This window comes from Anolis sagrei, chromosome 7 (assembly GCF_037176765.1).
Source record: "Anolis sagrei isolate rAnoSag1 chromosome 7, rAnoSag1.mat, whole genome shotgun sequence".
Lineage (NCBI taxonomy): Eukaryota > Metazoa > Chordata > Lepidosauria > Squamata > Dactyloidae > Anolis > Anolis sagrei.
This window is the reverse complement of record NC_090027.1, coordinates 6,085,360-6,107,401: the sequence shown is the minus strand read 5'-3', so window position 1 is coordinate 6,107,401 and position 22,042 is coordinate 6,085,360. Positions and strand designations below refer to the sequence as shown.

Here is a 22,042-nt window from a genome sequence, read left to right as displayed (position 1 = left end):
TATAATTACGAATCGATTCGTTAATGGCGGACGCGATTGCGCAATATGCTAAAAAAACCTCCAAATGGGACGGGGGGAACTTCTGAAGCTTCCCTCTCCCTCTGTTGTTGACTGTTGGTGTGATAAAACAAACAACAACTATAAAACTTGCACCAGACATGCGAAAATGATTACGAAATGATTACGAAATAATAACAAAATAATTACGAAATAAATTGAAAAAATTGTTTCGAATCTAATTTACTCCTCACACTATTCCTGCATGGCTCAATATTGGATCGTAAGCTAATTTAAATACGAATTAATAACGAATTACGAAATTAACGAACGAAACCGCCCAAGCCTACTGAACAGCTCTCACATTCACGAAGTTCTTCCTCATGTTCAGGTGGAATCTCCTTCCCTGTAGTTTGAAGCCATTTCTTGTGGTCCATCCAATCCAACCCCATTCTGCCAAGAAGCAGGAATATCACATTCAAAGCACCCCCGACAGATGGCCATCCAGCCTCTGCTTCAAAGCCTCCAAAGAAGAAGCCTCCACAACACTCCAGGGCAGAAAGTTCCACTGCTGAACAGCTCTCACAGTCAGGAAGTTCTTCCTCATGTTCAGGTGGAATCTCCTTCCCTGTAGTTTGAAGCCATTTCTCATAAAAAGACTCATATTATCATAGGATCATAGAGTTGGAAGAGAACTCGTGGGCCATCCAGTCCAACCCCATTCTGCCAAGAAGCAGGAAAATCACATTCAAAGCCCCCCCGACAGGTGGCCATCCAACCTCTGCTTCAAAGCCTCCAAAGAAGGAGCCTCCACCACACTCCGGGGCAGAGAGTTCCACTGCTGAATGGCTCTCACAGTCAGGAAGTTCTTCCTCATGTTCAGGTGGAATCTCCTTCCCTGTAGTTTGAAGCCATTTCTCATAAAAAGACTCATATTATCATGGAATCATAGAGTTGGAAGAGAACTTGTGGTCCATACAGTCCAACCCCTTTCTGCCAAGAAGCAGGAAAATCACATTCAAAGCACCCCCGACAGATGGCCATCCAGCCTCTGCTTCAAAGCCTCCAAAGAAGGAGCCTCCACAACACTCCAGGGCAGAGAGTTCCACTGCTGAACAGCTCTCACAGTCAGGAAGTTCTTCCTCATGTTCAGGTGGAATCTCCTTCCATGTAGTTTGAAGCCATTTCTCATAAAAAGACTCATATTATCATAGAATCCTAGAGTTGGAAGACAACTCGTGGGCCATCATCCAGTCCAACCCCATTCTGCCAAGAAGCAGGAAAATCACATTCAAAGCACCCCCGACAGATGGCCATCCAGCCTCTGCTTCAGAGCCTCCAAAGAAGGAGTCTCCACCACACTCTGGGGCAGAGAGTTCCACTGCTGGACAGCTCTCACAGTCAGGAAGTTCTTTCTCATGTTCAGGGGGAATCTCCTTATTTTCCTGTAGTTTGAAGCCATTGTTCCATTGCGTCCTAGTCTCCAGGGAAGCAGAAAACAAGCCTGATCCCTCTTTCCTATGACTTCCCCTCACATATTTATACATGGCCCTCTTTATGTCTCCTCTCAGCCTTCTCTTCTTCAGGCTAAACATGCCCAGCTCTTTCAGCCGCTCCTCATAGGGCTTGTTCTCCAGCTGGACACATTCCAGCTTGTCACCATCTCCCAGAATGGGACACAGTATGATTCTAGGTGTGGTCTGACCAAGGCAGAATAGAGGGGTAGCATGACTTCCCTGGATGCTACAATTGATTTATCTCCTCCTTTTCCCCCAATTCAAATGTGGCACCTAAGGAAAAGACACTTACTAAAGGTAAAGGTAAAGGTTTCCTCTTGACATTAAGTCTAGTCAAGTCCAACTCTGGGGACCGGTGCTCATCTCCATTTCTAAGCCAAAGAGCTGGCGTTGTCCATAGATACCTCCAAGGTCACGTGACCGGCATGACTGCATGGAGTACCGTTCCTTTCCTGCTGAAATGGTACCTATTGATCTATTTATTTATTTATTTACAGTATTTAAATTCCGCCCTTCTCACCCCGCAGGGGACTCAGGACGGATTACAATGTACACATATATGGCAAACATTCAATGCCAAAGATACACAACAGATAGAGACAGACAGTCAGAGGCTATTTAACTTTTTCTGGCCACTAGGGGAGCTGTTGCTTTCATCATCCATCTGTGACACTGATGAAGTACTTCCGCATTCCCCGCATGCTTTTGTTTGATTATTTTTTATGCCCTCGTAAATTAGTTAAATTAGCCTCCCCACACATAGGTGGTACCCAATTTTCCTACTTGACAGATGCAACTGTCTTTCGGGTTGCAAAGGTCGACAACAAGCTACACAATTGGTCGGAAGCTCACTCTGACCTGGGCTGGCTTTGAACTCATGACCTTATGGTCAGAAGTGATCTTAATGCAGCTGACACTCAGATAGCTGTGTCACAGTCCCAGTGCTACTCGCATTTGCATGTTTTTGAACTGCTAGGTTGGCAGAAGCTGGGCCTAACACTGGGAGCTCACCTTGCCCCGCAGATTTGAACCACCGACCATCTGGTCAGCAAGTTCTGCAACTAAGAGATTTAATCCACTGTGCCACCATGGCCCCACCAATATTTAATCTTTGTTTGGAAAGCCCAACAATGCTTTTATTCATTTATATTACCATTTTGGATGTCAATTCTGTTTCGGACTCCTTCTCCGCCATAACCTGAGATTTGCTGAGGCTCCAGTTCTTCCGCCTGAATTTACTCGTCTGGTTTTCACCATCCTCTTTGGTAAAGAGGTCATCCATCCTGGAGGATGCTGAACTCCTCCTTTCCACAAGGGGTTCAAGGATGGACCTGTAGATGCCACACAAAAAAACAATCATGGAGGGCACAGCAACTGGGCCACAGCAACATGTGGCAGGGGACGGCTAGTCATACATAATTGGACTTGAGCCCTGCAACAAACACATAAGATACTAAAGGTCTACTGTAGTTACTTCTGATTAAAACAAACCAGATTATTCTAATTTATATTTCACTCTGCTTTCTACAGATGCCACAACTCACCCATCTGACCCTGGTCTGGAGGAAGTACTGTCTGAAGAGGTAGACGATGTGGATCCCACAGAGGAAGTCACCGAGGCAACGGAGAGTCTCCTCAAAGTGGAGGACATGATGTACGGCAAAACCACCAGCCCAGACCTGCTCTGTTTTCTCTCGATCAGTGAAGAAGGCTGTGATGGGAATATAAAGGGGAAAGTGATGTTGTTTGCAAGGAGAAAGCTTGCATAGATTTTTTTAAAAATATCTTTATTAACAGATTTTCATTATACATCAAGTATAACCTGCTATAGGGGAGGGGGGGGTGGTAGGGAGGGGAATTGGGGTGGAGGTGATTTGGCCGGAAGTGAGGGTAATGGATAGGTAGTGGTAGGTGAATCAATTTAAAAAACAATCTAGACTTCCAATCTAGATTGCGGGTTGAAAAACTTGTCGTTGTGTAATTCTTGTCTTCTTTATCACTTTCGCTTCTCTATTCTGGCAACAATATATTTTTCCTTTCCTTTAGAAATGTCCTTATCGGGCGCCAGTCTATTCTATTTTTCTTACTCTTGTCAAATACTATGTTTGCCAGAGAATCATTTTCCATCAGGTCTCTTATTTTAAGCAGCCATGTTTCTGTTGTTGGTAATTCTTTCTTTTTCCACATGCTAGCAATCAAAATTCTTGCTGCTGCCATCAAGTGGTAAAATAACATATCCTTGTTTTTATCCGTGTTAAAGTCCAGCAAGTGGAGTAGGTAGTACTCCGGTTTGGGTTCAAATTTGATCTGTAAGATTCTTTGCACTTGCTTATGTATCTCGAGCCAATTTTTTTTTACTTTTTGACACTGCCACCATACGTGAAAGTAGGTACCTAGTTGTTTGGCACACTTCCAACAATTGTTATTTGTTCCTTTTTGAAATTTAGAAAGTTGATGCGGAGTAATATGCCAATGAAAAAACATTTTTCTCCAGTTTTCTATTATATTAGCTGTCTTTGTGCACTTGATTTTTTCCTTCCAAATACTCTCCCATTCTCTGAGCAAGATGGAGTGCCCAAAGTCCTTGGCCCACTTTAACATGTTGTCTTTGATTAGCTCTGACTCTGTGTTCCATTTGAGTAGTTTCTGGTACAATGCTTTTATTAGTTAATAAAAGAGAAAGCTTGCATAGATGTACGATGGTTATCCGGAAAGTAAGATTACATAGCTCTCACGGGGAAGTTGGTATCACTGCTGTGTAGCGGGAAGCCAGCGGAACTGAACGAGCAGTGCCAGTCGTCAGTAGCTCATCAACTGGCGTTGTGGTGAAGTTTAGAGATGAGCATCCTCATTCCATTTCCCTCCAAGTGTGAACTTCGCACTTTAATACGCTACCTAAATGCTAAGGGCATGAACGCTGCTGCGATTCATCGCAAGATCATTTCAGTTTACGGAGAGGACATAATGTCAAGACAGCATGTGGCAAAATGGGTACGGAATTTCAATTGTGAAAGAACGGAAAATCATGAATGAAGACAGAAGTAGATGGTTGTCCTTTATGCTGTTTTGGTGCTAGATTCATAAATACAGTGATCACTGCATTACGTTACGGTGTATTTAACTGCTTTTTCTATCCAATTGATGTATTTATTAGGCCTGGGTAACAACGGAAAAATTTGTTTCTAAAATCGATTCGTTTTTTGGGGTTTTTTTGGGTTTTATTTAAAATAATTACAAAATTTTCCTTTAAAAAAGTTCGATATTTACGAAATTTCGTAAATGTGAAAAAAATTACAAAGCATTAACGTATCGATTTCCGAAACAATAACGAATCGATTCGTTAATGGCGGACGCGACCGCGAAATACGCTAAAAAACCTCCAAAAACTTCTGAAGCTTCCCTCTCCCTCTGTTGTTGACTGTTGGTGTGATATTATAATTTTTTTTCACTAATTAAACCATAAAACTGGCCCAGACATGCGGAAATAATAACGAAACGACCTCAAAACAATAACGAAACGAATTTAAGTAGTTGACGTGCTGGCTGATACCCAAACAAGAGATGGGCTGGAGATGTCACTGCCTTGGTCCTTTCACTATTGGCTGCTACTTCCCAGTGGATGTCAGGTGGTGCGACATGTGACGAACGATAACGAAATATGAAGCATTTACAAAACTATTTAAAAATTCGTTTTTTAAAAAAATTGCTCCAGAATGGTTCGTTATCGTTTTGTAATTGAAAAAATTAACGAATTATTAACGAATTACGAAGTAACGAAGTGAAACCGCCCAGCCCTAGTATTTATTTATTTACCATGTCATCGGCAACCAGACATTTGTATTACAGTTTTAACAAAAATAAACAAACAAACAGACAAAACGCAGAATTTGCAAGTTTGGTAGTTGATTAAATGTCCTTTGACCAGTCGCTGGCCACTTGGAGTGCTTCTGGTGTTGAGCTCAGGTTGCATTGCAGCAGGTGGTCTGTGGTTTGCTCTTCTCCGCACTCGCATGTCGTGGATTCCACTTTGTGGCCCCATTTCTTGAGGTTGGCTCTGCATCTCGTGGGGCCAGAACACAGTCTGTTCAGTGACTTCCAAGATTAAATGTCCTTTGACCAGTATCTGGCCACTTGGAGTGCCTCTGGTGTTGCCGCAAGGAGGTCCTCCATTGTGCATGTGGCAGGGCTCAGGGTGCATTGCAGCAGGTGGTCAGTGGTTTGCTCCCCTCCACACTCGCATGTCGCACCACCTGACATCTGCTGGGAAGTAGCAGCCAATAGTGAAAGGACCAAGGCAGTGACATCTCCAGCCCATCCCTTGTTTGGGTATCAGCCAGCACATCAATGATTTAAATCAAGAAATAGTTTTCTAAGATCTACAGAGATACTCGCTGGAACACCCCAGCAAGCGAGAGTCCAAAAGTGGCAGGCTCAAACCCAGAACCTCAATCATTGGCTGATACCAAATGAGAGACTCCCCCCTGGGCACACAGAAGACTGGATGACTTGGAAGGCTCTGGCACCACGAGATGCAGAGCCAACCTCAAGAAATGGGGCCACAAGTGGAATCCTCGACATGCGAGTGTGGAGAAGAGCAAACTACTGACCACCTGCTGCAATGCAACCTGAGCCCTGCCACATGCACAAGGGAGGACCTTCTTGCAGCAACACCAGAGGCACTCTAAGTGGCCAAATACTTGTCAAACAACGTTTAATAGAATACCAAGTCTGCAAACTTTGTGTTTTGTTTGTTTGTCTGTTTTTTAATGCAATACAACTGTTTTGGTTCGCTCCTCACATGATAAATAAATAAATCAGAACCATTAACACTACCACTCTGTGGTTCCAGCTGAGTCATAACAGCCTCTCTCCCAGGAGGCAAAAACCTGCGAAACAGCAAGTCCGCGAAAAGCAAACCGCAAAGTAGCAAGGGAACACTGTATACTTCACCTACAATCAAAGAACATTCTGAACTCCACCAATGACGGAACTGAACCAAACTTGGCGGAGAAGAGCAAACCACTGACCACCTGCTGCAATGCACCCTGAGCCCTGCCACATGCACAATGGAGGACCTCTTTGCGGCAACACCAGAGGCACTCCAAGGGGCCAGATACTGGTCAAAGGACATTTAATCAACTACCAATCTTGCAAACTTTGTGTTTTGTCTGTTTGCTTGTTTGTTTTGTTAAAAATGTAATACAAATGTCTGGTTGCTCCTGACACGATAAATAAATAACTACCCTGTTCCTAGGGAGATCAGTCTACCTATGAGTATTTTTCATCTCTCTTCAGATGGAGAGGGTTTCCTTCCCACAAATACATATCCGTAGTATGCAGTATGCAGTGATCCTTACTAGGGTTACCACGCCGTAGAGCTTCTCCACTTTTTCCCTCAGCTCCTTGAAACAAGAGGTCAGGCGGTCGTGAAGAGGCTTCAGTTGTTCGGTCAATCTCTTCCCATGAATCCGGATCCCTTCAGCCAACAAAGGCATCTGGAAGAGAAACAAACGTAATGAGAAAGGACAGACACGGAAAGGCCAACTGCCATGTACAGCTAGACTACTCTTTGGTGGAACAAACGTGTAAGATCAAGTCTGACTTCTCAAGGTATGAATGCAACTGGCACACAAGTTTTAATTGTGCAAAAACTCCCCTGGCCACCTCCGAAATTTGGGTTACCAAATGTGGTTTGTTCTTCTCCGCACTCGCATGCCGAGGATTCCACCCTGTAGCCCCATTTCTTAAGATTGGCTCTGCATCTCGTGGTGCCAGAGGGGGACATGAGAGAAGCCTCCTCGCAGGATTGCAAGACATCCGGGCGTCCCCTGGGCAACGTCTTCGTAGACGGCCGATTCTCTCAACCCAGAAGCAACCGGAGATAAGAACAGACAAGCATCCCGAGCTCTGAGGATTACCTGGGAAGGAATCCCACTGGAGCATTGCAGCGCACCCAAATACCTGGGAGTCACTTTGGACCGTGCTCTGACCTACAAGAAGCACTGCCTGAACATCAAACAAAAAGTGGGCGCTAGAAACAACATCATACGAAAGCTGACTGGCACAACCTGGGGATCACAACCAGACACAGTGAAGACATCTGCCCTTGCGCTATGCTACTCTGCTGCTGAGTATGCATGCCCAGTGTGGAACACATCTCATCACACTAAAACAGTGGATGTGGCTCTTAATGAGACATGCCGCATTATCACGGGGTGTCTGCGACCCACACCACTGGAGAAATTACACTGCTTAGCCGGTATTGCACCACCTGACATCCGCCGGGAAGTAGCAGCCAATAGTGAAAGGACCAAGGCAGAGACATCTCCAGCTCATCCACTGTTTGGGTATCAGCCAGCACGTCAACGACTTAAATCAAGACATAGTTTTCTTAGAACTACAGAGACACTCGCTGGAACACCCCAGCAAGCGAGAGTCCAAAAGTGGCAGGCCCAAACCCAGCACCTCAATTCATGGGTGATACCAGATGAGAGACTGTCACAACTGCCAAGCACTGGTTCAGGACCTGAACATCCTCCTTAGCAGCAGGTGGAAAGGAGTAATAGAGTTGAGTGTTATCTGCATACAGATGGCATCAAACTCCAAAAATCCGGGTGATCTCTCCCAGTGGCTTCATGTGGATGTTGTTGCACTGCAGTGTTCGCCACCCACACCATCTCCTTGGAACTGATACCTGTAGAGCAATGAGTTGCTTGAGCTGTTCGATCTTTTCTTGATCTTCAGGGTGTTCTTGAATATATTTATCTGTGAAAAAGGCCTGGAGAGAGGAAACAGAAGGAACAATCAATACTGACCCCACAGTACAAAGGCCATGGGGCCGAGCAGGTGTCCCCTACCAGCACCATCTGGGAATGGCCTTCCAGAAAGGACGGGAGCCACTGAAGAACAGTGCTTCCAAGGTCCATTTCCATAAGACGTCAACAGTATCAAAGACCAATGAGAGGTCCAGCAGAACCAACAGGGACACACTCCTCCTGTCTTGCTCCCAGCGAAGACCATCCACTAAGACGACCAAGGCTGTCTCGGTACCATGTCCCGGCCTAAAGCCAGACTGCGCTGGATCTAGATCAGTGGTACTCAACCTTCCTCATGCCATGGCCCCTTAATACATTTCCTCATGTTGTGGTGACCCCCAACCATAACATTATTTTCGTTGCTACTTCATGACTGTAATTTTGCTATTGTTATGAATCATAATGTAAATTATCTGATATGAAGGATGTATTTTCATTCACTGGACCAAATACTGGTGGGGTTGAGGGGGGGATTGATTTTGTCATTTGGGAGTTGTAGTTACTGGGATTTATAGTTCACCTACAATCAAATATCATTCTGAACTCCACCAACAATGGAATTGAACCAAACTTTTCACACAGAACTCCCATGACCAACAGAAGATACTGGAAGAGTTTGGTGGGCATTGACCTTGAGTTTGGGAGTTGTAGTTCACCTACATCCAGACAGCACTGTGGACTCAAACAGTGATGGATCTGATGGGCCAAACTTGGCATGAATACTCAATATGCCCAAATGTGGACACTGGTGGAGTCTGGGGAAAATAGACCTTGACATTTGGGAGTTGTAGTTGGGTGGGATTTATAGTTCACCTACAATCAAAGATAATTCTGAACTCCACCAACGATGGAATTGAATCAAACTTGACACACAGAACTCCCATGACCAATAGAAGATACTGAGGGGTTTGGTGGGCATTGAGCTTGGGTTTTGGAGTTGTAGTTCTACATCCAGGGAGCACTATGGACTTGAAACAATGATGGATCTGCACCCAACTTGGCACAGATGCTCAATAAGCCCAAATGTGAACACTGGTGGAATTTGGGGAAAATAGATGACATTTGTGAGTTTTAGTTCCTGGGATTTATAGTTCACCTATAATCAAAGAGCACTCTGAACCCCACCAACGATAAAATTGGGCCAAACTTCACACACAGAATACCCACAAACAACAGAAAACACTGTGTTTTCTGATGATCTGACACCCCCCCCCCTTGCGACCCCTCCCCAGGGGTCCCAACCCCCAGGTTGAGAAACACTGATCTAGATAGTCAATGTCTTCTGAGATTCTGGAGTTGCGAGGCCACCACACGTTCTAGGACTTTGCCCAAAAAGGAAAGATTGGAAACGAAGCCATCTAAGGCAGGTACTCATCCCGTTTTCTCTCTCTTTCTTAAAATCAGCTCTTGGATTTATCACCGACTCCAAGGAAATGACTAACCTTCTCATAGTTGTTGTATCCTCCCATAACAGCTGGATCCACAATGCCATTCAACAGCATGGAAAGCGGGTGCACAGGCAGGCTCCGATCCCAGGCGTGCTGCTGCACACAGTTGCTGATCTTCTCGTTGGTCAACTCCATGGTTTCGATGGCATTCTCCAAAGGGCTGATTTCCTCCTGAGAAATACGGATACAGGAGAACGTGAAACCCTAACTAATTCCTCAGCAGTTGTCAATGGAAGCTAACTTAAAGCTCCAACATTCAAGAGCCATATCATTGCACAAAAATTCATTCATAACCCATTTGTATACAACTCTTTTGCGAGGTGGTACGATCCTTATATGGGAACTCTACCATCTCCTATAACATCTCCATCGACCTATTAATACAATTCCTCATTTTGTGGTGAGCTCCAACCATAACATTATTTCCATTGCTGCTTCATAACTGTCATTTTGCTCCTGTTATGAATCGTAGTGTAAATTATCTGATATGCAGGATGTATTTTCATGCACTGGACCAAATTTGGACAAATACCCAATATGCCCAAAGTTGAATACTGGTGGGGTTGGGGGGTTGATTTTGCCATTTGGGAGTTACAGTGTTCCTTCACTTATCGTGGGTGTTACGTTCCATGACCACCCGCAAAAAGTGAAAATCTGTGAAGTAAGGTAGGTAAAGGTTTTTCCCTGACATTAAGTCCAGTCGTGTCCGACTCTGGGGAGTTGTGCTCATCTCCATTTCTAAGCCGAAGAGCTGGCATTGTCCGTAGACACCTCCAAGGTCATGTGGCCATCATGACTGCAATGATAGAATTGGGTCGAACTCCCCACATAGAACCGCTATGACCAACAGAAAATACTGTTTTCTTATGCTCTTGGATGACCCCTCTCACGACCCACCCGACCCCCAGGTTGAGAAACACTGACTTAGAAACTCACCACTGAAACTTGTTTCACCTCAAACCATTTGAGAATGCCTGGGAATGAATAGGCAGTTGTGTACGTGGTCCTCTCGATCCACATTGTCTGAATCAAAGTTGAGAGACAGAAAGAGAGAAGTTATTGAGATAGCTGCAACTGTTAGTGCTGGAAATGACAACTTTCTTCAAACTTTCTCTAGTAATGTTTATCTAGGATCCTGTTGCTTATTGTTTCCCGTATGTATGTTCTGATATGCAGCTTCCTTTACTCTATGGTTCTTGAAAAGTTATAAAAGGGGCTGCAGACCACATGATCACTTCAGACAGACAACTTCTGACTACAGACTATTTCAGACCTCAGATCATACACTTGCTTACTGTTTCACTCGTAAGAGATGTCCTGGCCGAATGGCACAGAGAATTATCTCAAACATATCTGAAACTGGACTAATACATTTTGGTATCAGTGTATGCTGAACACATGAAGGTTGTGAGGAAACCAGATAAGTTACTTTTATCCAAGTCGACTTCCTTTTTGTCTCTTGAGAGCATTATATAAAACAAGTTGTTTTATGGGAGAGTATATATATTTTGGGTACTGAAAAACACTTCTAAAGCACCGCTGTTTTTATGCACAACCAAATCCTAACAGATCAGAAATCACAGGTTATTCGGTCTAACAACTGAAACCATTGCTTTGCGTAATTATATCTGGTAGTATACCACAAGAGAAGATTCTACTCTGAAGGTTTTTTGGTTTTTTTTGGCTCTTCTCTGAAAGATCATGTTTTTCTAAAAGTTATAATTTCCTAAAGGTTATAAATTCAATTTTCCAAAATTTGGTTGAGGTTAGAGAGGGGAAGGCCTGAAAAAAAAAAAACGGAAAGATTGGGGAAAAACAGGGATAAAATGGAAAAATGGGGGTTGTGTGTGGAAAAAAACTGGTTTCCCCCCAATTTTCCATTTTTCCCCCAGGTATTCCCATCTCTAGTCATGGTACATGTGAAAATCTGTTTTCATCCCTAGTTAGTTAGCATTTTGATTCCATCCCCAATATCATGTAACCAACCCTTTCTATCTAACCCAAAACTCAACGTTCATGTTATTGCCTCAGCTGGCTTGGTTCCAACCATGAAGGACTCACTGCAAATTCATTCTCTGGATCTTTTTCTCCTTTCCTGAAGGGGCGGGAATATTGGAATTGTTGCACTTCATTGGCCCTATAGAAGCTGAAAGAGCAAACAGGGGGAAAATAATCACGTATGTCATCATTAGTTGCCTTGCAAAATCCTCACCTACAGAGCTAAATGAAAACCTATTCCCCTCAATCAAGTGTTAAGACCTTCTTAACCGGAGTGGAAATAATCTATCGGACAGATGGCAAGCTGTTTAACCTCAGCAAACTGAAAGCCAAAAGGAAGGTTACAACAACATCTGTTATAGAACTCCAATATGCTGATGACAATGTCATCTGTGCGCACTCAGAAGAAGACCTACAATCCATTCTAAACACCTTTGCAGAAGCATACGAGAAGCTCGGCCTGTCATTAAACATTGAGAAAACCAAAGTGCTCTTCCAGCAGTCACCAGCCAATCCCTCTCCAATGCCAGAAATACAGTTTAATGGTGTAACGTTACAAAATGTTGACCATTTTTGCTCCCTTGGCAACAACCTCTCCACAAAAGTCAACATTGACACCAAAATACAACACTGCCTGAGCTCTGTGAGTGCAGCCTTCTTCTGAATGAAGCAGAGAGTGTTTGAGGACCAGGACATCCATAGGGAGACCAAGGTGCTTGTTTATAAAGCCATTGTCCTCCCAACCCTGCTCTACGCCTGCGAAACGTGGGCTGTCTACAGATGTAATACGCAACTCCAGGAATGCTTCCATCCGTGTTGCCTTCGAAAAATCCTGCAAATCTCTTGGGAAGACAGGTGGACAAATGTCAGCATGCTGGAAGAAGCAAAGACCATGAGCACTGAAGTGATGGTCCTCTGCCATCAACTCCACTGGACCGGCCACGTAGTCTGGATGCCCGACCACCATCTCCCAAAGCAGTTGCTCTACTCTGAACTCAAGAACGGAAAACGGAATGTTGGTGGGCAGGAAAAGAGATTGAAAGATGGGCTCAATCCAACCTTAAATACTCTGGCGTAGACACTGAGAACGGGGAAGCCCTGGCCCTTGAGTGTTGCAGCTGGGGGTCAGCTGTGACCAGCAGTGCTGTGGAATTTGAAGCGGCACGAATGGAGGGCAAAAGGGAGAAACATGCCAAGAGGAAAGCACGTCAAGCCAACCCTGACCGGGACCCCCTTCCACCTGGAAACCAATGCCCTCACTGCGGGAGAAGATGCAGAGCAAGAATAGGGCTCCACAGTCACCTCCGGATCCACCGCCAAGCCACATTAAATAACTTGGCAGAAATATACGAGAAGCCTGTCATCAAACATTGGAAGACAATCATCCTTGAGCTACGAGGGATCATCTAAATAAGTAAGCAAGTAAATACGACCTTCTTACAGTCAAACTAGAGGCACCCCAAGTGGCCAGCTTCAGGTCAAAGGAAATTCAGAACAATGCCAAACTTTTAACTTTGTTTGTCGTTTTTGTATGCATTCTAACTGTATTCTCAATTTTGTTTATTTATTTACAGCACTTATATTCTGCCCTTCTCATGCTGAAGGTGACTCAGGGCGGATCACAGAACACATACATGGCAAACATTCAATACCGTTAGACATACAGGACAGACAGAGGTATGTGTTAACGTTTTTCCAACTTCAGCGTCCTGGAGGTTATGCTGGATTCCAGCCACAGGGGGAGCTGCCGCTTCATCCTTTATAACATCAAGGCTTTTCGATCACATACTTTCCTTCCTGCTCTTTGATCGCCAGCTTTTTTATGGTGCCGTAAAATACCTCTCTGGTTAAGTGGTACCTAATTTATCTACTCATAGCACACAGCTGTTTTCAAACTCCTCAAACTAAGGCCCGGGGGTGGGATACGGCCCTCCAAGGTCATTTACCCAGCCCTCGCTCATGGTCAACCTAAGTCTGAAATGTCTTGAAAGCACACAACAACAATCAGCCAAAAGCAGGCCCACACTTCCCATTGAAATACTAATACTGGATTTTTGTAGGTTTTTTCGGGCTATATGGCCATGTTCTAAAGGCATTTTCTCCTGACATTTCGCCTGCATCTATGGCAAGCATCCTCAGAGGTAGTGAGGTCTGTTGGAATGAGGAAAAGGGGGTTTATATATCTGTGGAATGACCAGGGTGGGACAAAGGACTCTTGTCTGCTGGAGCTAGGTGTGAATGTTTCAACTGACCACCCTGATTAGCATATAATGGCCTGACAGTGCCTGGAGCGAGGGCCAGTGATTCCGGCCATGAAAGCCTTCGACAATACATCAAAATACTAATAAGTTTATATTTGTTAAAATTGTTCTTTGTGTTAATTACTGTATTGTTTTTGAGTGTTTTTTGCACTACAAATAAGATACGTGCAGTGTGCATAGGAACTCATTCATGTTTTTTAAAAAATTATAATCCGTCCCTCTAACAGTTTGAGGTACTGTGACTTGGCCCTCTGTTTAAAAGGTTTGAGGACCCCTGACTTAGGTGGATAGTAAGCTAGGCTGAAGGTCGGATGCTCACCCCAACCGGGGTTCCAAAATGCCAGCCTTTTGGCTGGGAACGATCTATTGCTGCAAGTGATTAACCAGCTGTGATAAAGCCCAGCCCTTCTGACATGATAAATAAATAAGTGTGAAGTGTTTGATAATTTTGCACTTTGTTTCTAGATGTAAACAAAAACAGCTGATAGAAAATTGAGTGTGTATATTTTACTTGAGAATCTGCTCTGGAACAGGCTTGTCCTTGAGGTTTGGTGGGAGGTTCATTACAGGTTTAACGATGAAGCACTGTACGTCTGTATGACATGCGTTAAGGAAACCAAAGAAGGAGAAGTGGGCAGAAAGGACAGAACAGTCAATTTTCTCAATTGAATAAGACCATTGAAGGAAATTCTGCGACCCCTCCTGTTCTGTTGTGCGCTGGGCCTGTAACAGCTGTACTTTTCTATACGACGTATACTTTAACCCAGCGGGAAGCCAGGGGGCCTCAAAGAGAGGTTCTCAGGGATTTTTCTGAAGTGTTGGTCTTTTAGAGTCCTTAATGATACAACAAAGTCTTTATTATGGAACAAACAACAAATCTTCAATTGGTTCAAACAACACTTCAAGGCTTTCTTAGTCTAGTCCTCAATGGAGTGGTACCTGACTTCGATTAACTGTACTTTCTCTGTAAGAAGAAACCCTATTTAACCTCTCCCAGGCTGTTTACTATCTATGCTTCATCAGTGTGGGTTCTACTACCGATTCCAAATGCGTCTGGGTATCGAGTAGACCTACCAGCCGAGGCTTGAAGATATTTCAGCTGGAGTTCCGTGGATCTGTAGTGCTGTCCTCCCTAAGAGAATTCTTTGAAAACTTCAGGGCTGTTTTCCCTCTGATTGCTGTGAGGCTGAGAGGCTGTGAGCTCTCAGCCAGAGCTTTTGAGACCTTTCCCCTGAGATTTCTGCTTCTGTATCCCCAGATGTTATTGAGAAAGGAAGCTTTTCTACAGGACAAGCTGATCTACGTCCTATAGCTTAGCTACCTTGTGTGAGACTGCCCAAAAAATGGCTCCTTTCCCTCCCAGAGCCCTGAACAAGGGACAGAACCAAAGCTTAATTATGATGGACAGGAGGCCTGCCCTATGACTGCAAACAGATAACAGAAAGAAAATAAAGTTGGAGTTCCTGGTACAGCCGTACCAGCACACCTCCAGAGGTTGGGGAAAATGATTTACTTAGGACTATGACACTCAAAGCCTCTAACTCTGTGGTTGACTTCACCTGGAAGCTGACCATACCGTTATACAAAGGTAGCCCCAAAAAGGTGTTCTCTCTGGACATCTTCAGGTCCTCCAGCATAACTGGAGGAAGTTGACTTTAGTTACATGGGAGAACCTAGACAGAACATTTCATTCAAAGCCATGAATGATCAAATCTGGAAAAGTCAAAACCACAAATGACTGGAGTTGGCTACTTCAGCCGGCACTAGCTCTAGTTTTGTTTTCATTGTGAAAGCTATTTTTTTTTTTTAAAAAAATCTTATTTGCTATTGGATTTTATGATTCTGGGGGACAAACTGCATTGAGAAAACTACACACTGGGACCTCGACTTACAAGCACCCCGAGTTACGAGCTTTTCGAGTTACGAATTAAACTCGTATATCAAGGTGAAGAAGGTAAAGGTAAATAATAATAATAATAATAATAATAATAATAATAATAATAACAACACCAACAACAAGCTTTATTTATACCCCGCCACTATCTCCCCAATAGAGACTTGGGGCGGTGAACATGAGGCTGAGCCCAAAAGTAATACAACAAAAATAATATACAAAATAATAGAAAATTAAACACAACAAAATACACATTGTAAAGTTTTCCCCTTGACATTAAGTCTAGTTGTGTTCGACTCCGGGGGGTACTACTCATCTCAATTTCTAAGCCAAGGAGCTGGCATTGTCTATAGACGCCTCCAAGGTCATGTGGCCAGTATAATTGCATGGAACGCTGTTACCTTCCCGCCTGAGTAGTACGTATTGATCTACTCACATTTGCATGTTTTCAAACTGCTAGGTTAGCAGAAGCTGGGGCTAACAGCAGGAGCTCACCCCGCTCCCCGGATTCGATTCACTGACCTTTCAGTCACCAAGTTCAGCAGCTCAGCAGTTTAACCCACTGGGCCACCAGGTTTCTCGGAGCACAGAGAAAATACCTAGAACAATTAATTTAAAATGTGTTCTAAATGCTCCTCTCTCATAATCTTCTTTTGTTGTTCATGGAAGATTTCCTATCCTGCTCCCAGGATTTGAACCACCAACCTTTTGGTCAGCAAGTTCAGCAGCTCAGCGGTTTAACCCGCTGCACCACTGGGTTTCTCAGAGCACAGAGAAAGTGCCTGGAACAATTAATTAAAAATGTGTTCTAAATACTCCTCTCTCATAATTTTCTTTTGCTGTTCCCAAAAGATTTCCTATCCCATGGGCCTTAAAGTAACTCTTATACAACTGTAATGATGTAATGTTTTGTTATTGCTTATGTTTTTAATTTGCTTTGAATTGTATTGTTATTGTTTTGCTGTTGTTGTGTTGAGGCCTTGGCCTTTGTAAGCTGCATCGAGTCCTTCAGGAGATGCTAGCGGGGTACAAATAAAGTTTAATAATAATAAATAATAATAATAATCTACCTTCACCATCCATTACACCCCCCCTAACCCTCTAATCACTACTGAAGAAATTACAATGTGTTTACATCTGCTGGGAAGTAGCAACCAATAGTGAAAGGACCAAGGCAGTGACATCTCCAGCCCATCCCTTGTTTGGGTATCAGCCAGCACATCAACGACTTAAAACAAGAAATAGTTTTCTAAGATCTACAGAGACACTCGCTGGAATACCTCAGCAAGCAAGAGTCCAAAAGTGGCAGGCTCAAACCCAGAACCTCAATCAATGGCTGAGACCAAATGAGACTCCCCCCTGGGCACACAGAAGACTGGGCGACTTGGAAGGGCTGAACAGACTGCGCTCCGGCACTACGAGATGCAGAGCCAACCTCAAGAAATGGGGCCACAAAGTGGAATCCTCAACATGCGAGTGCGGAGAAGAGCAAACCACTGACCACCTGCTGCAATGCAACCTGAGCCCTGCCACATGCACAAGGGAGGACCTTCTTGTGGCAACACCAGAGGCACTCCAAGTGGCCAGACACTGGTCAAAGGACATTTAATAGAATGCCAAGTTTGCAAACTTTGTGTTTTGTTTTTTTTAAATACAATACAACTGTTTGGTTCGCTCCTGACACGATAAATAAATAACCCCCCTTGAAAAGATACACTGCTTAAGTGAGGCTTTGATTTCTTCTGTTGGTGGAGCGGTACTGCTCAGCTTCTCGGCATTTGGGAACTGGGTTAGTAGTTTCAGATTGAAATCTTCCCTCCTTTCATATTCCTTCCCACGGTAGATGAAGATCTTGTTCTGCCAAAAGGAAGGCAAAAAGGAAGAAATAAACGATGGTGCATTTCCTGCATCGGGTGAAAGATCATGCCATTCAACAGAGAAAAAAGAACGCTCCACCGATCTGGTCACAAATAACCAAATTCAAGATCTATCAGTACTGTGAAGATTCAGAACAATAGTAGGTGATAATTGTACGAGGGTTGAATGAAAAGTAATGCCTCCACCTTCGTAACTCCTCAACAGATGGCAGTACTGGTATGCAGCAGGTACTGGCTTGTTCAGTAGACTCTCCTCTACAGTTCCATGTTGGCCAGAAGCCTTAGCATTGAATGGTTGTGGCAGTACTGGTATGCAGCAGGTACTGGCTTGTTCAGTAGACTCTCCTCTACAGTTCCATGTTGGCAGGAAGCCTTAGCATTGAACGGTTGTGGCAGTACTGGTATGCAGCAGGTACTGGCTTGTTCAGTAGACTCTCCTCTACAGTTCCATGTTGGCAGGAAGCCTTAGCATTGAACGGTTGTGGCAGTACTGGTATGCAGCAGGAACTGGCTTGTTCAGTAGACTCTCCTCTACAGTTTCATGTTGGCAGGAAGCCTTAGCATTGAACGGTTGTGGCAGTACTGGTATGCAGCAGGTACTGGCTTGTTCAGTAGACTCTCCTCTACAGTTTCATGTTGGCAGGAAGCCTTAGTATTGAACGGTTGTGGCAGTACTGGTATGCAGCAGGTACTGGCTTGTTCAGTAGACTCTCCTCTACAGTTTCATGTTGGCAGGAAGCCTTAGCATTGAATGGTTGTGGCAGTACTGGTATGCAGCAGGTACTGGCTTGTTCAGTAGACTCTCCTCTATAGTTTCATGTTGGCAGGAAGCCTTAGCATTGAACGGTTGTGGCAGTACTGGTATGCAGCAGGTACTGGCTTGTTCAGTAGACTCTTCTCTACAGTTCCATGTTGGCAGGAAGCCTTAGCATTGAACGGTTGTGGCAGTACTGGTATGCAGCAGGTACTGGCTTGTTCAGTAGACTCTCCTCTACAGTTTCATGTTGGCAGGAAGCCTTAGCATTGAACGGTTGTGGCAGTACTGGTATGCAGCAGGTACTGGCTTGTTCAGTAGACTCTCCTCTACAGTTTCATGTTGGCAGGAAGCCTTAGTATTGAACGGTTGTGGCAGTACTGGTATGCAGCAGGTACTGGCTTGTTCAGTAGACTCTCCTCTACAGTTTCATGTTGGCAGGAAGCCTTAGCATTGAATGGTTGTGGCAGTACTGGTATGCAGCAGGTACTGGCTTGTTCAGTAGACTCTTCTCTACAGTTCCATGTTGGCAGGAAGCCTTAGCATTGAACGGTTGTGGCAGTACTGGTATGCAGCAGGTACTGGCTTGTTCAGTAGACTCTCCTCTACAGTTCCATGTTGGTGGGAAACCTTAGCATTGAATGGTTGTATTGTTAAAGTGCAAAGTATCGAACCCTGCCCACACGGTCAGTCAATGTGACTTACGCAACATGCAGTCATTGAATTCTATTATTATTATTATTATTATTATTATTATTATTATTATTGATTTTTTCAATGCACATAAAATTAAAGCTCCAATAGATACAGTGAAAGTGTGGGAAGAATTTGTTTTGAGACAGTAGGAAATGGAAAGATAGGGAAGATAAAAAGGAAAAAGAAGAAACAGTACAAAAAAGAAAGTAAAAAGAGAGAGAAAGACGAGGGTGGGGGAAGTAAAATACAGGAGGCGATTAAGATGGCTTCCAGGTTGACTCTGGTTGCATTGTCTCTTGTTTTGCCTTAGGTTTTCTTCCTATTGCCAGTTTATTTTGGGGTTTTCGATCATAATATAATCCATAATTTTTCCCCAATTTGTTTTTTGTGTCTTTAGTTTCCGCTATTCTTTGTGTGAGTAAGTCCATGTTCATTATGCCCCAGATCTTCAATAGCTAGTTATCTGTACTTGGTATTTCGTTTGTTTTCCATAGTTGTGCAAATTTTATCCTGGCTGCTGTTATAAGGTATATAAAGATTTTTATTGAATTCTTATTGGATTCAGTCATTGAATTCTTGACAGCAGAAGGTGTCACCCCAATGAGATTCATCAGAGAATGCAAGCTGTTTATGGTGACTGTGTTGATGTGAGTATTGTGCATCGTTGGCCGAGTAAGTTTAAAGATGTTGAGGTGACACCTTCTGCCGTCAATAATTCAATGACTGCATGTTGCTTAAGTTGTATTGACCGACCATTTGCGCAGGGTTCCATACTTTGCACTTTAACAACACAACCGTTCAATGCGAAGGCTTCCCGCCAAAGTGGAACTGTAGAGGAGAGTCTACTGAACAAGCCAGTACCTTCCGCATACCAGTACTGCCATCTGTTGCGGAGTTACAAAGGTGGAGGCATTACTTTTCATTCAACCCTCATAAACATTAATGCTGGTAATAGAGATTTTCTATGTATCCTTCTTACACGGAGGAAAGAGGGGAATCCTTGTCCAAAATACCCAACGGCAAAATACTCTGGTTGAGGTCGCATGGCCTTCATGATGTTCTCATAGAATGTGGCTCGCTTTTGCTGTGTAAAACAAAGAAGAGATACGGTTAACATATACTTATATCTTACTTCTATCTGATAAAAATCTTGCTCTCCCTAGATTAACCAAGATTTATTGTACTGTTAAAATGCAGCCAGTAAAAAGGAACTTCTTATTCTTAGGTGATCTCTCATTGTTCGAGTATGATGGCCTTCCAAGTATACGTAGGTGACTGTAGAACCCTATACTTGGCCCACATGTTCTTCCACAGTGAGGACATCGGTTTCCAGGTGGAAGGAGGACCCAATCGGGGTTGGCTTGACACGCTTTCCTCTTGGCACATTTCTCCCTTTCACCCCCCCATTCATGCCGTTTCAAATTCCACAGCACTGCTAGTCACAGCTGACTTCCAGTTGGAGCACTCAAGGGCCAGGGTTTACCAGTTCTCGGTGTCTATGACACAGTTTTTAAGGTTAGTTTTAAGCCCATCTTCAAACCTCTTTTCCTGTCCACCAATATTACATTTTCTGTTCTTGAGTTGGGAGTAGAGCAACTGCTTTGAGAGATGTTAATCGGGCATTCGGACAACGTGGTTGTTCCAGCAGAGTTGATGGCATAGAGCATTGCTTCGGTGTTGGTGGTCTTTGCTTCTTCCAGCATGCTGACATTTGTCCGCCTGTCTTCCCACGACATTTGCAGGATTTTTCAGAGGCAATGCTGATGGAATCGTTCCAGGAGTTGCGTATGACGTCTGTAGACAGCCCATGTTTTACAGGTGTATAGCACGGTTGGGAGGACAATGGCTTTATAAACAAGCACCTTGGTCTCTCTACGGACGTCCCAAACACTCTCTGCTTCATTTGGAAAAATGCTGCACTTGCAGAGCTCAGGTGTTGTTGTATTTCAGTGTTGATGTTGACTTTTGTGGAGAGGTGGCTGCCAAGGTCCACATTTTCAGGGTTTTTTTAATAGAGATTTTATTTACATACAATAATAACTTACAGTGTAAACAAAACACAAAACAGTGAACATTTTACAAATACATAGCCCCACCACCAAGGCCTGAACAAGTATCTTTTCCTTCGCCACATATTTATAAATCAACCATTAATCCAATGTCATATCCAAAATTCCTGACCAACAAGGTTATATTGGTTTCCATGTTCGCTCTCTGAAGCATATTTAATAAAGACTGACCAGTATGCCTCAAAATCTGATCTGTTAATTTCCCCCCTGAATACCCTCATTTCCATTGTAAGTTTATCATTATTATTTTCCAGTTCCTTGCTATTATCATTCTTCCCATTGTGACTAAAATAATCACCAATTCTTTCTTACTCATTTCTAAATTCAACATCGTCGTGTCCATTAATAATGCTAACCTAGCATCCGGAGTAATATTTGATCCTATGATGTTGTTTATTTCGATAAATATATCCTTCCTGGTGTGACTGCTGTGGTATACCATCTCCATATAACTTTGTATATATTTTCTTTTAATCTTATTGATAGATTCTTAACCACTCTCTACTTCAAGACCCTTTTCCAATCAAAATCTGTCAGAGGCCCTAGTTCGCCTTCCCATACCTTTTCTAACAGCTTCAGCCCTATTTCTTCGCCAATTAATGCATTATATATTTCCCCAATTAATCCTTTCCCCATTATTTCTTGGTTTTTAAGCTTACTTAGCAATTCTTCATATTTATTCAGTGCTCTACATCGGTTTCCAGGTGGAAGTAAGT

The 22,042-nt window shown here is 43.6% G+C and overlaps 1 protein-coding gene across 1 annotated transcript in view; it reads right to left on the bottom strand.

The window, feature by feature from the left end:
* Window positions 1-22,042, bottom strand: part of DOCK5 (dedicator of cytokinesis 5) — a 204,389-nt gene that overhangs the window by 13,778 nt on the left and 168,569 nt on the right. The window contains exons 40-49 of the mRNA XM_067470674.1: window positions 20,237-20,341; window positions 17,646-17,787; window positions 14,548-14,629; window positions 11,839-11,923; window positions 10,714-10,800; window positions 9,772-9,948; window positions 8,209-8,292; window positions 6,872-7,009; window positions 3,059-3,225; window positions 2,668-2,845 (exon numbers count right to left, since the gene is read on the bottom strand). Of these exons, the coding sequence (XP_067326775.1) occupies window positions 2,668-2,845; window positions 3,059-3,225; window positions 6,872-7,009; window positions 8,209-8,292; window positions 9,772-9,948; window positions 10,714-10,800; window positions 11,839-11,923; window positions 14,548-14,629; window positions 17,646-17,787; window positions 20,237-20,341 (1,245 nt within the window). The remainder of the gene's footprint in view (window positions 1-2,667; window positions 2,846-3,058; window positions 3,226-6,871; window positions 7,010-8,208; window positions 8,293-9,771; window positions 9,949-10,713; window positions 10,801-11,838; window positions 11,924-14,547; window positions 14,630-17,645; window positions 17,788-20,236; window positions 20,342-22,042) is intronic.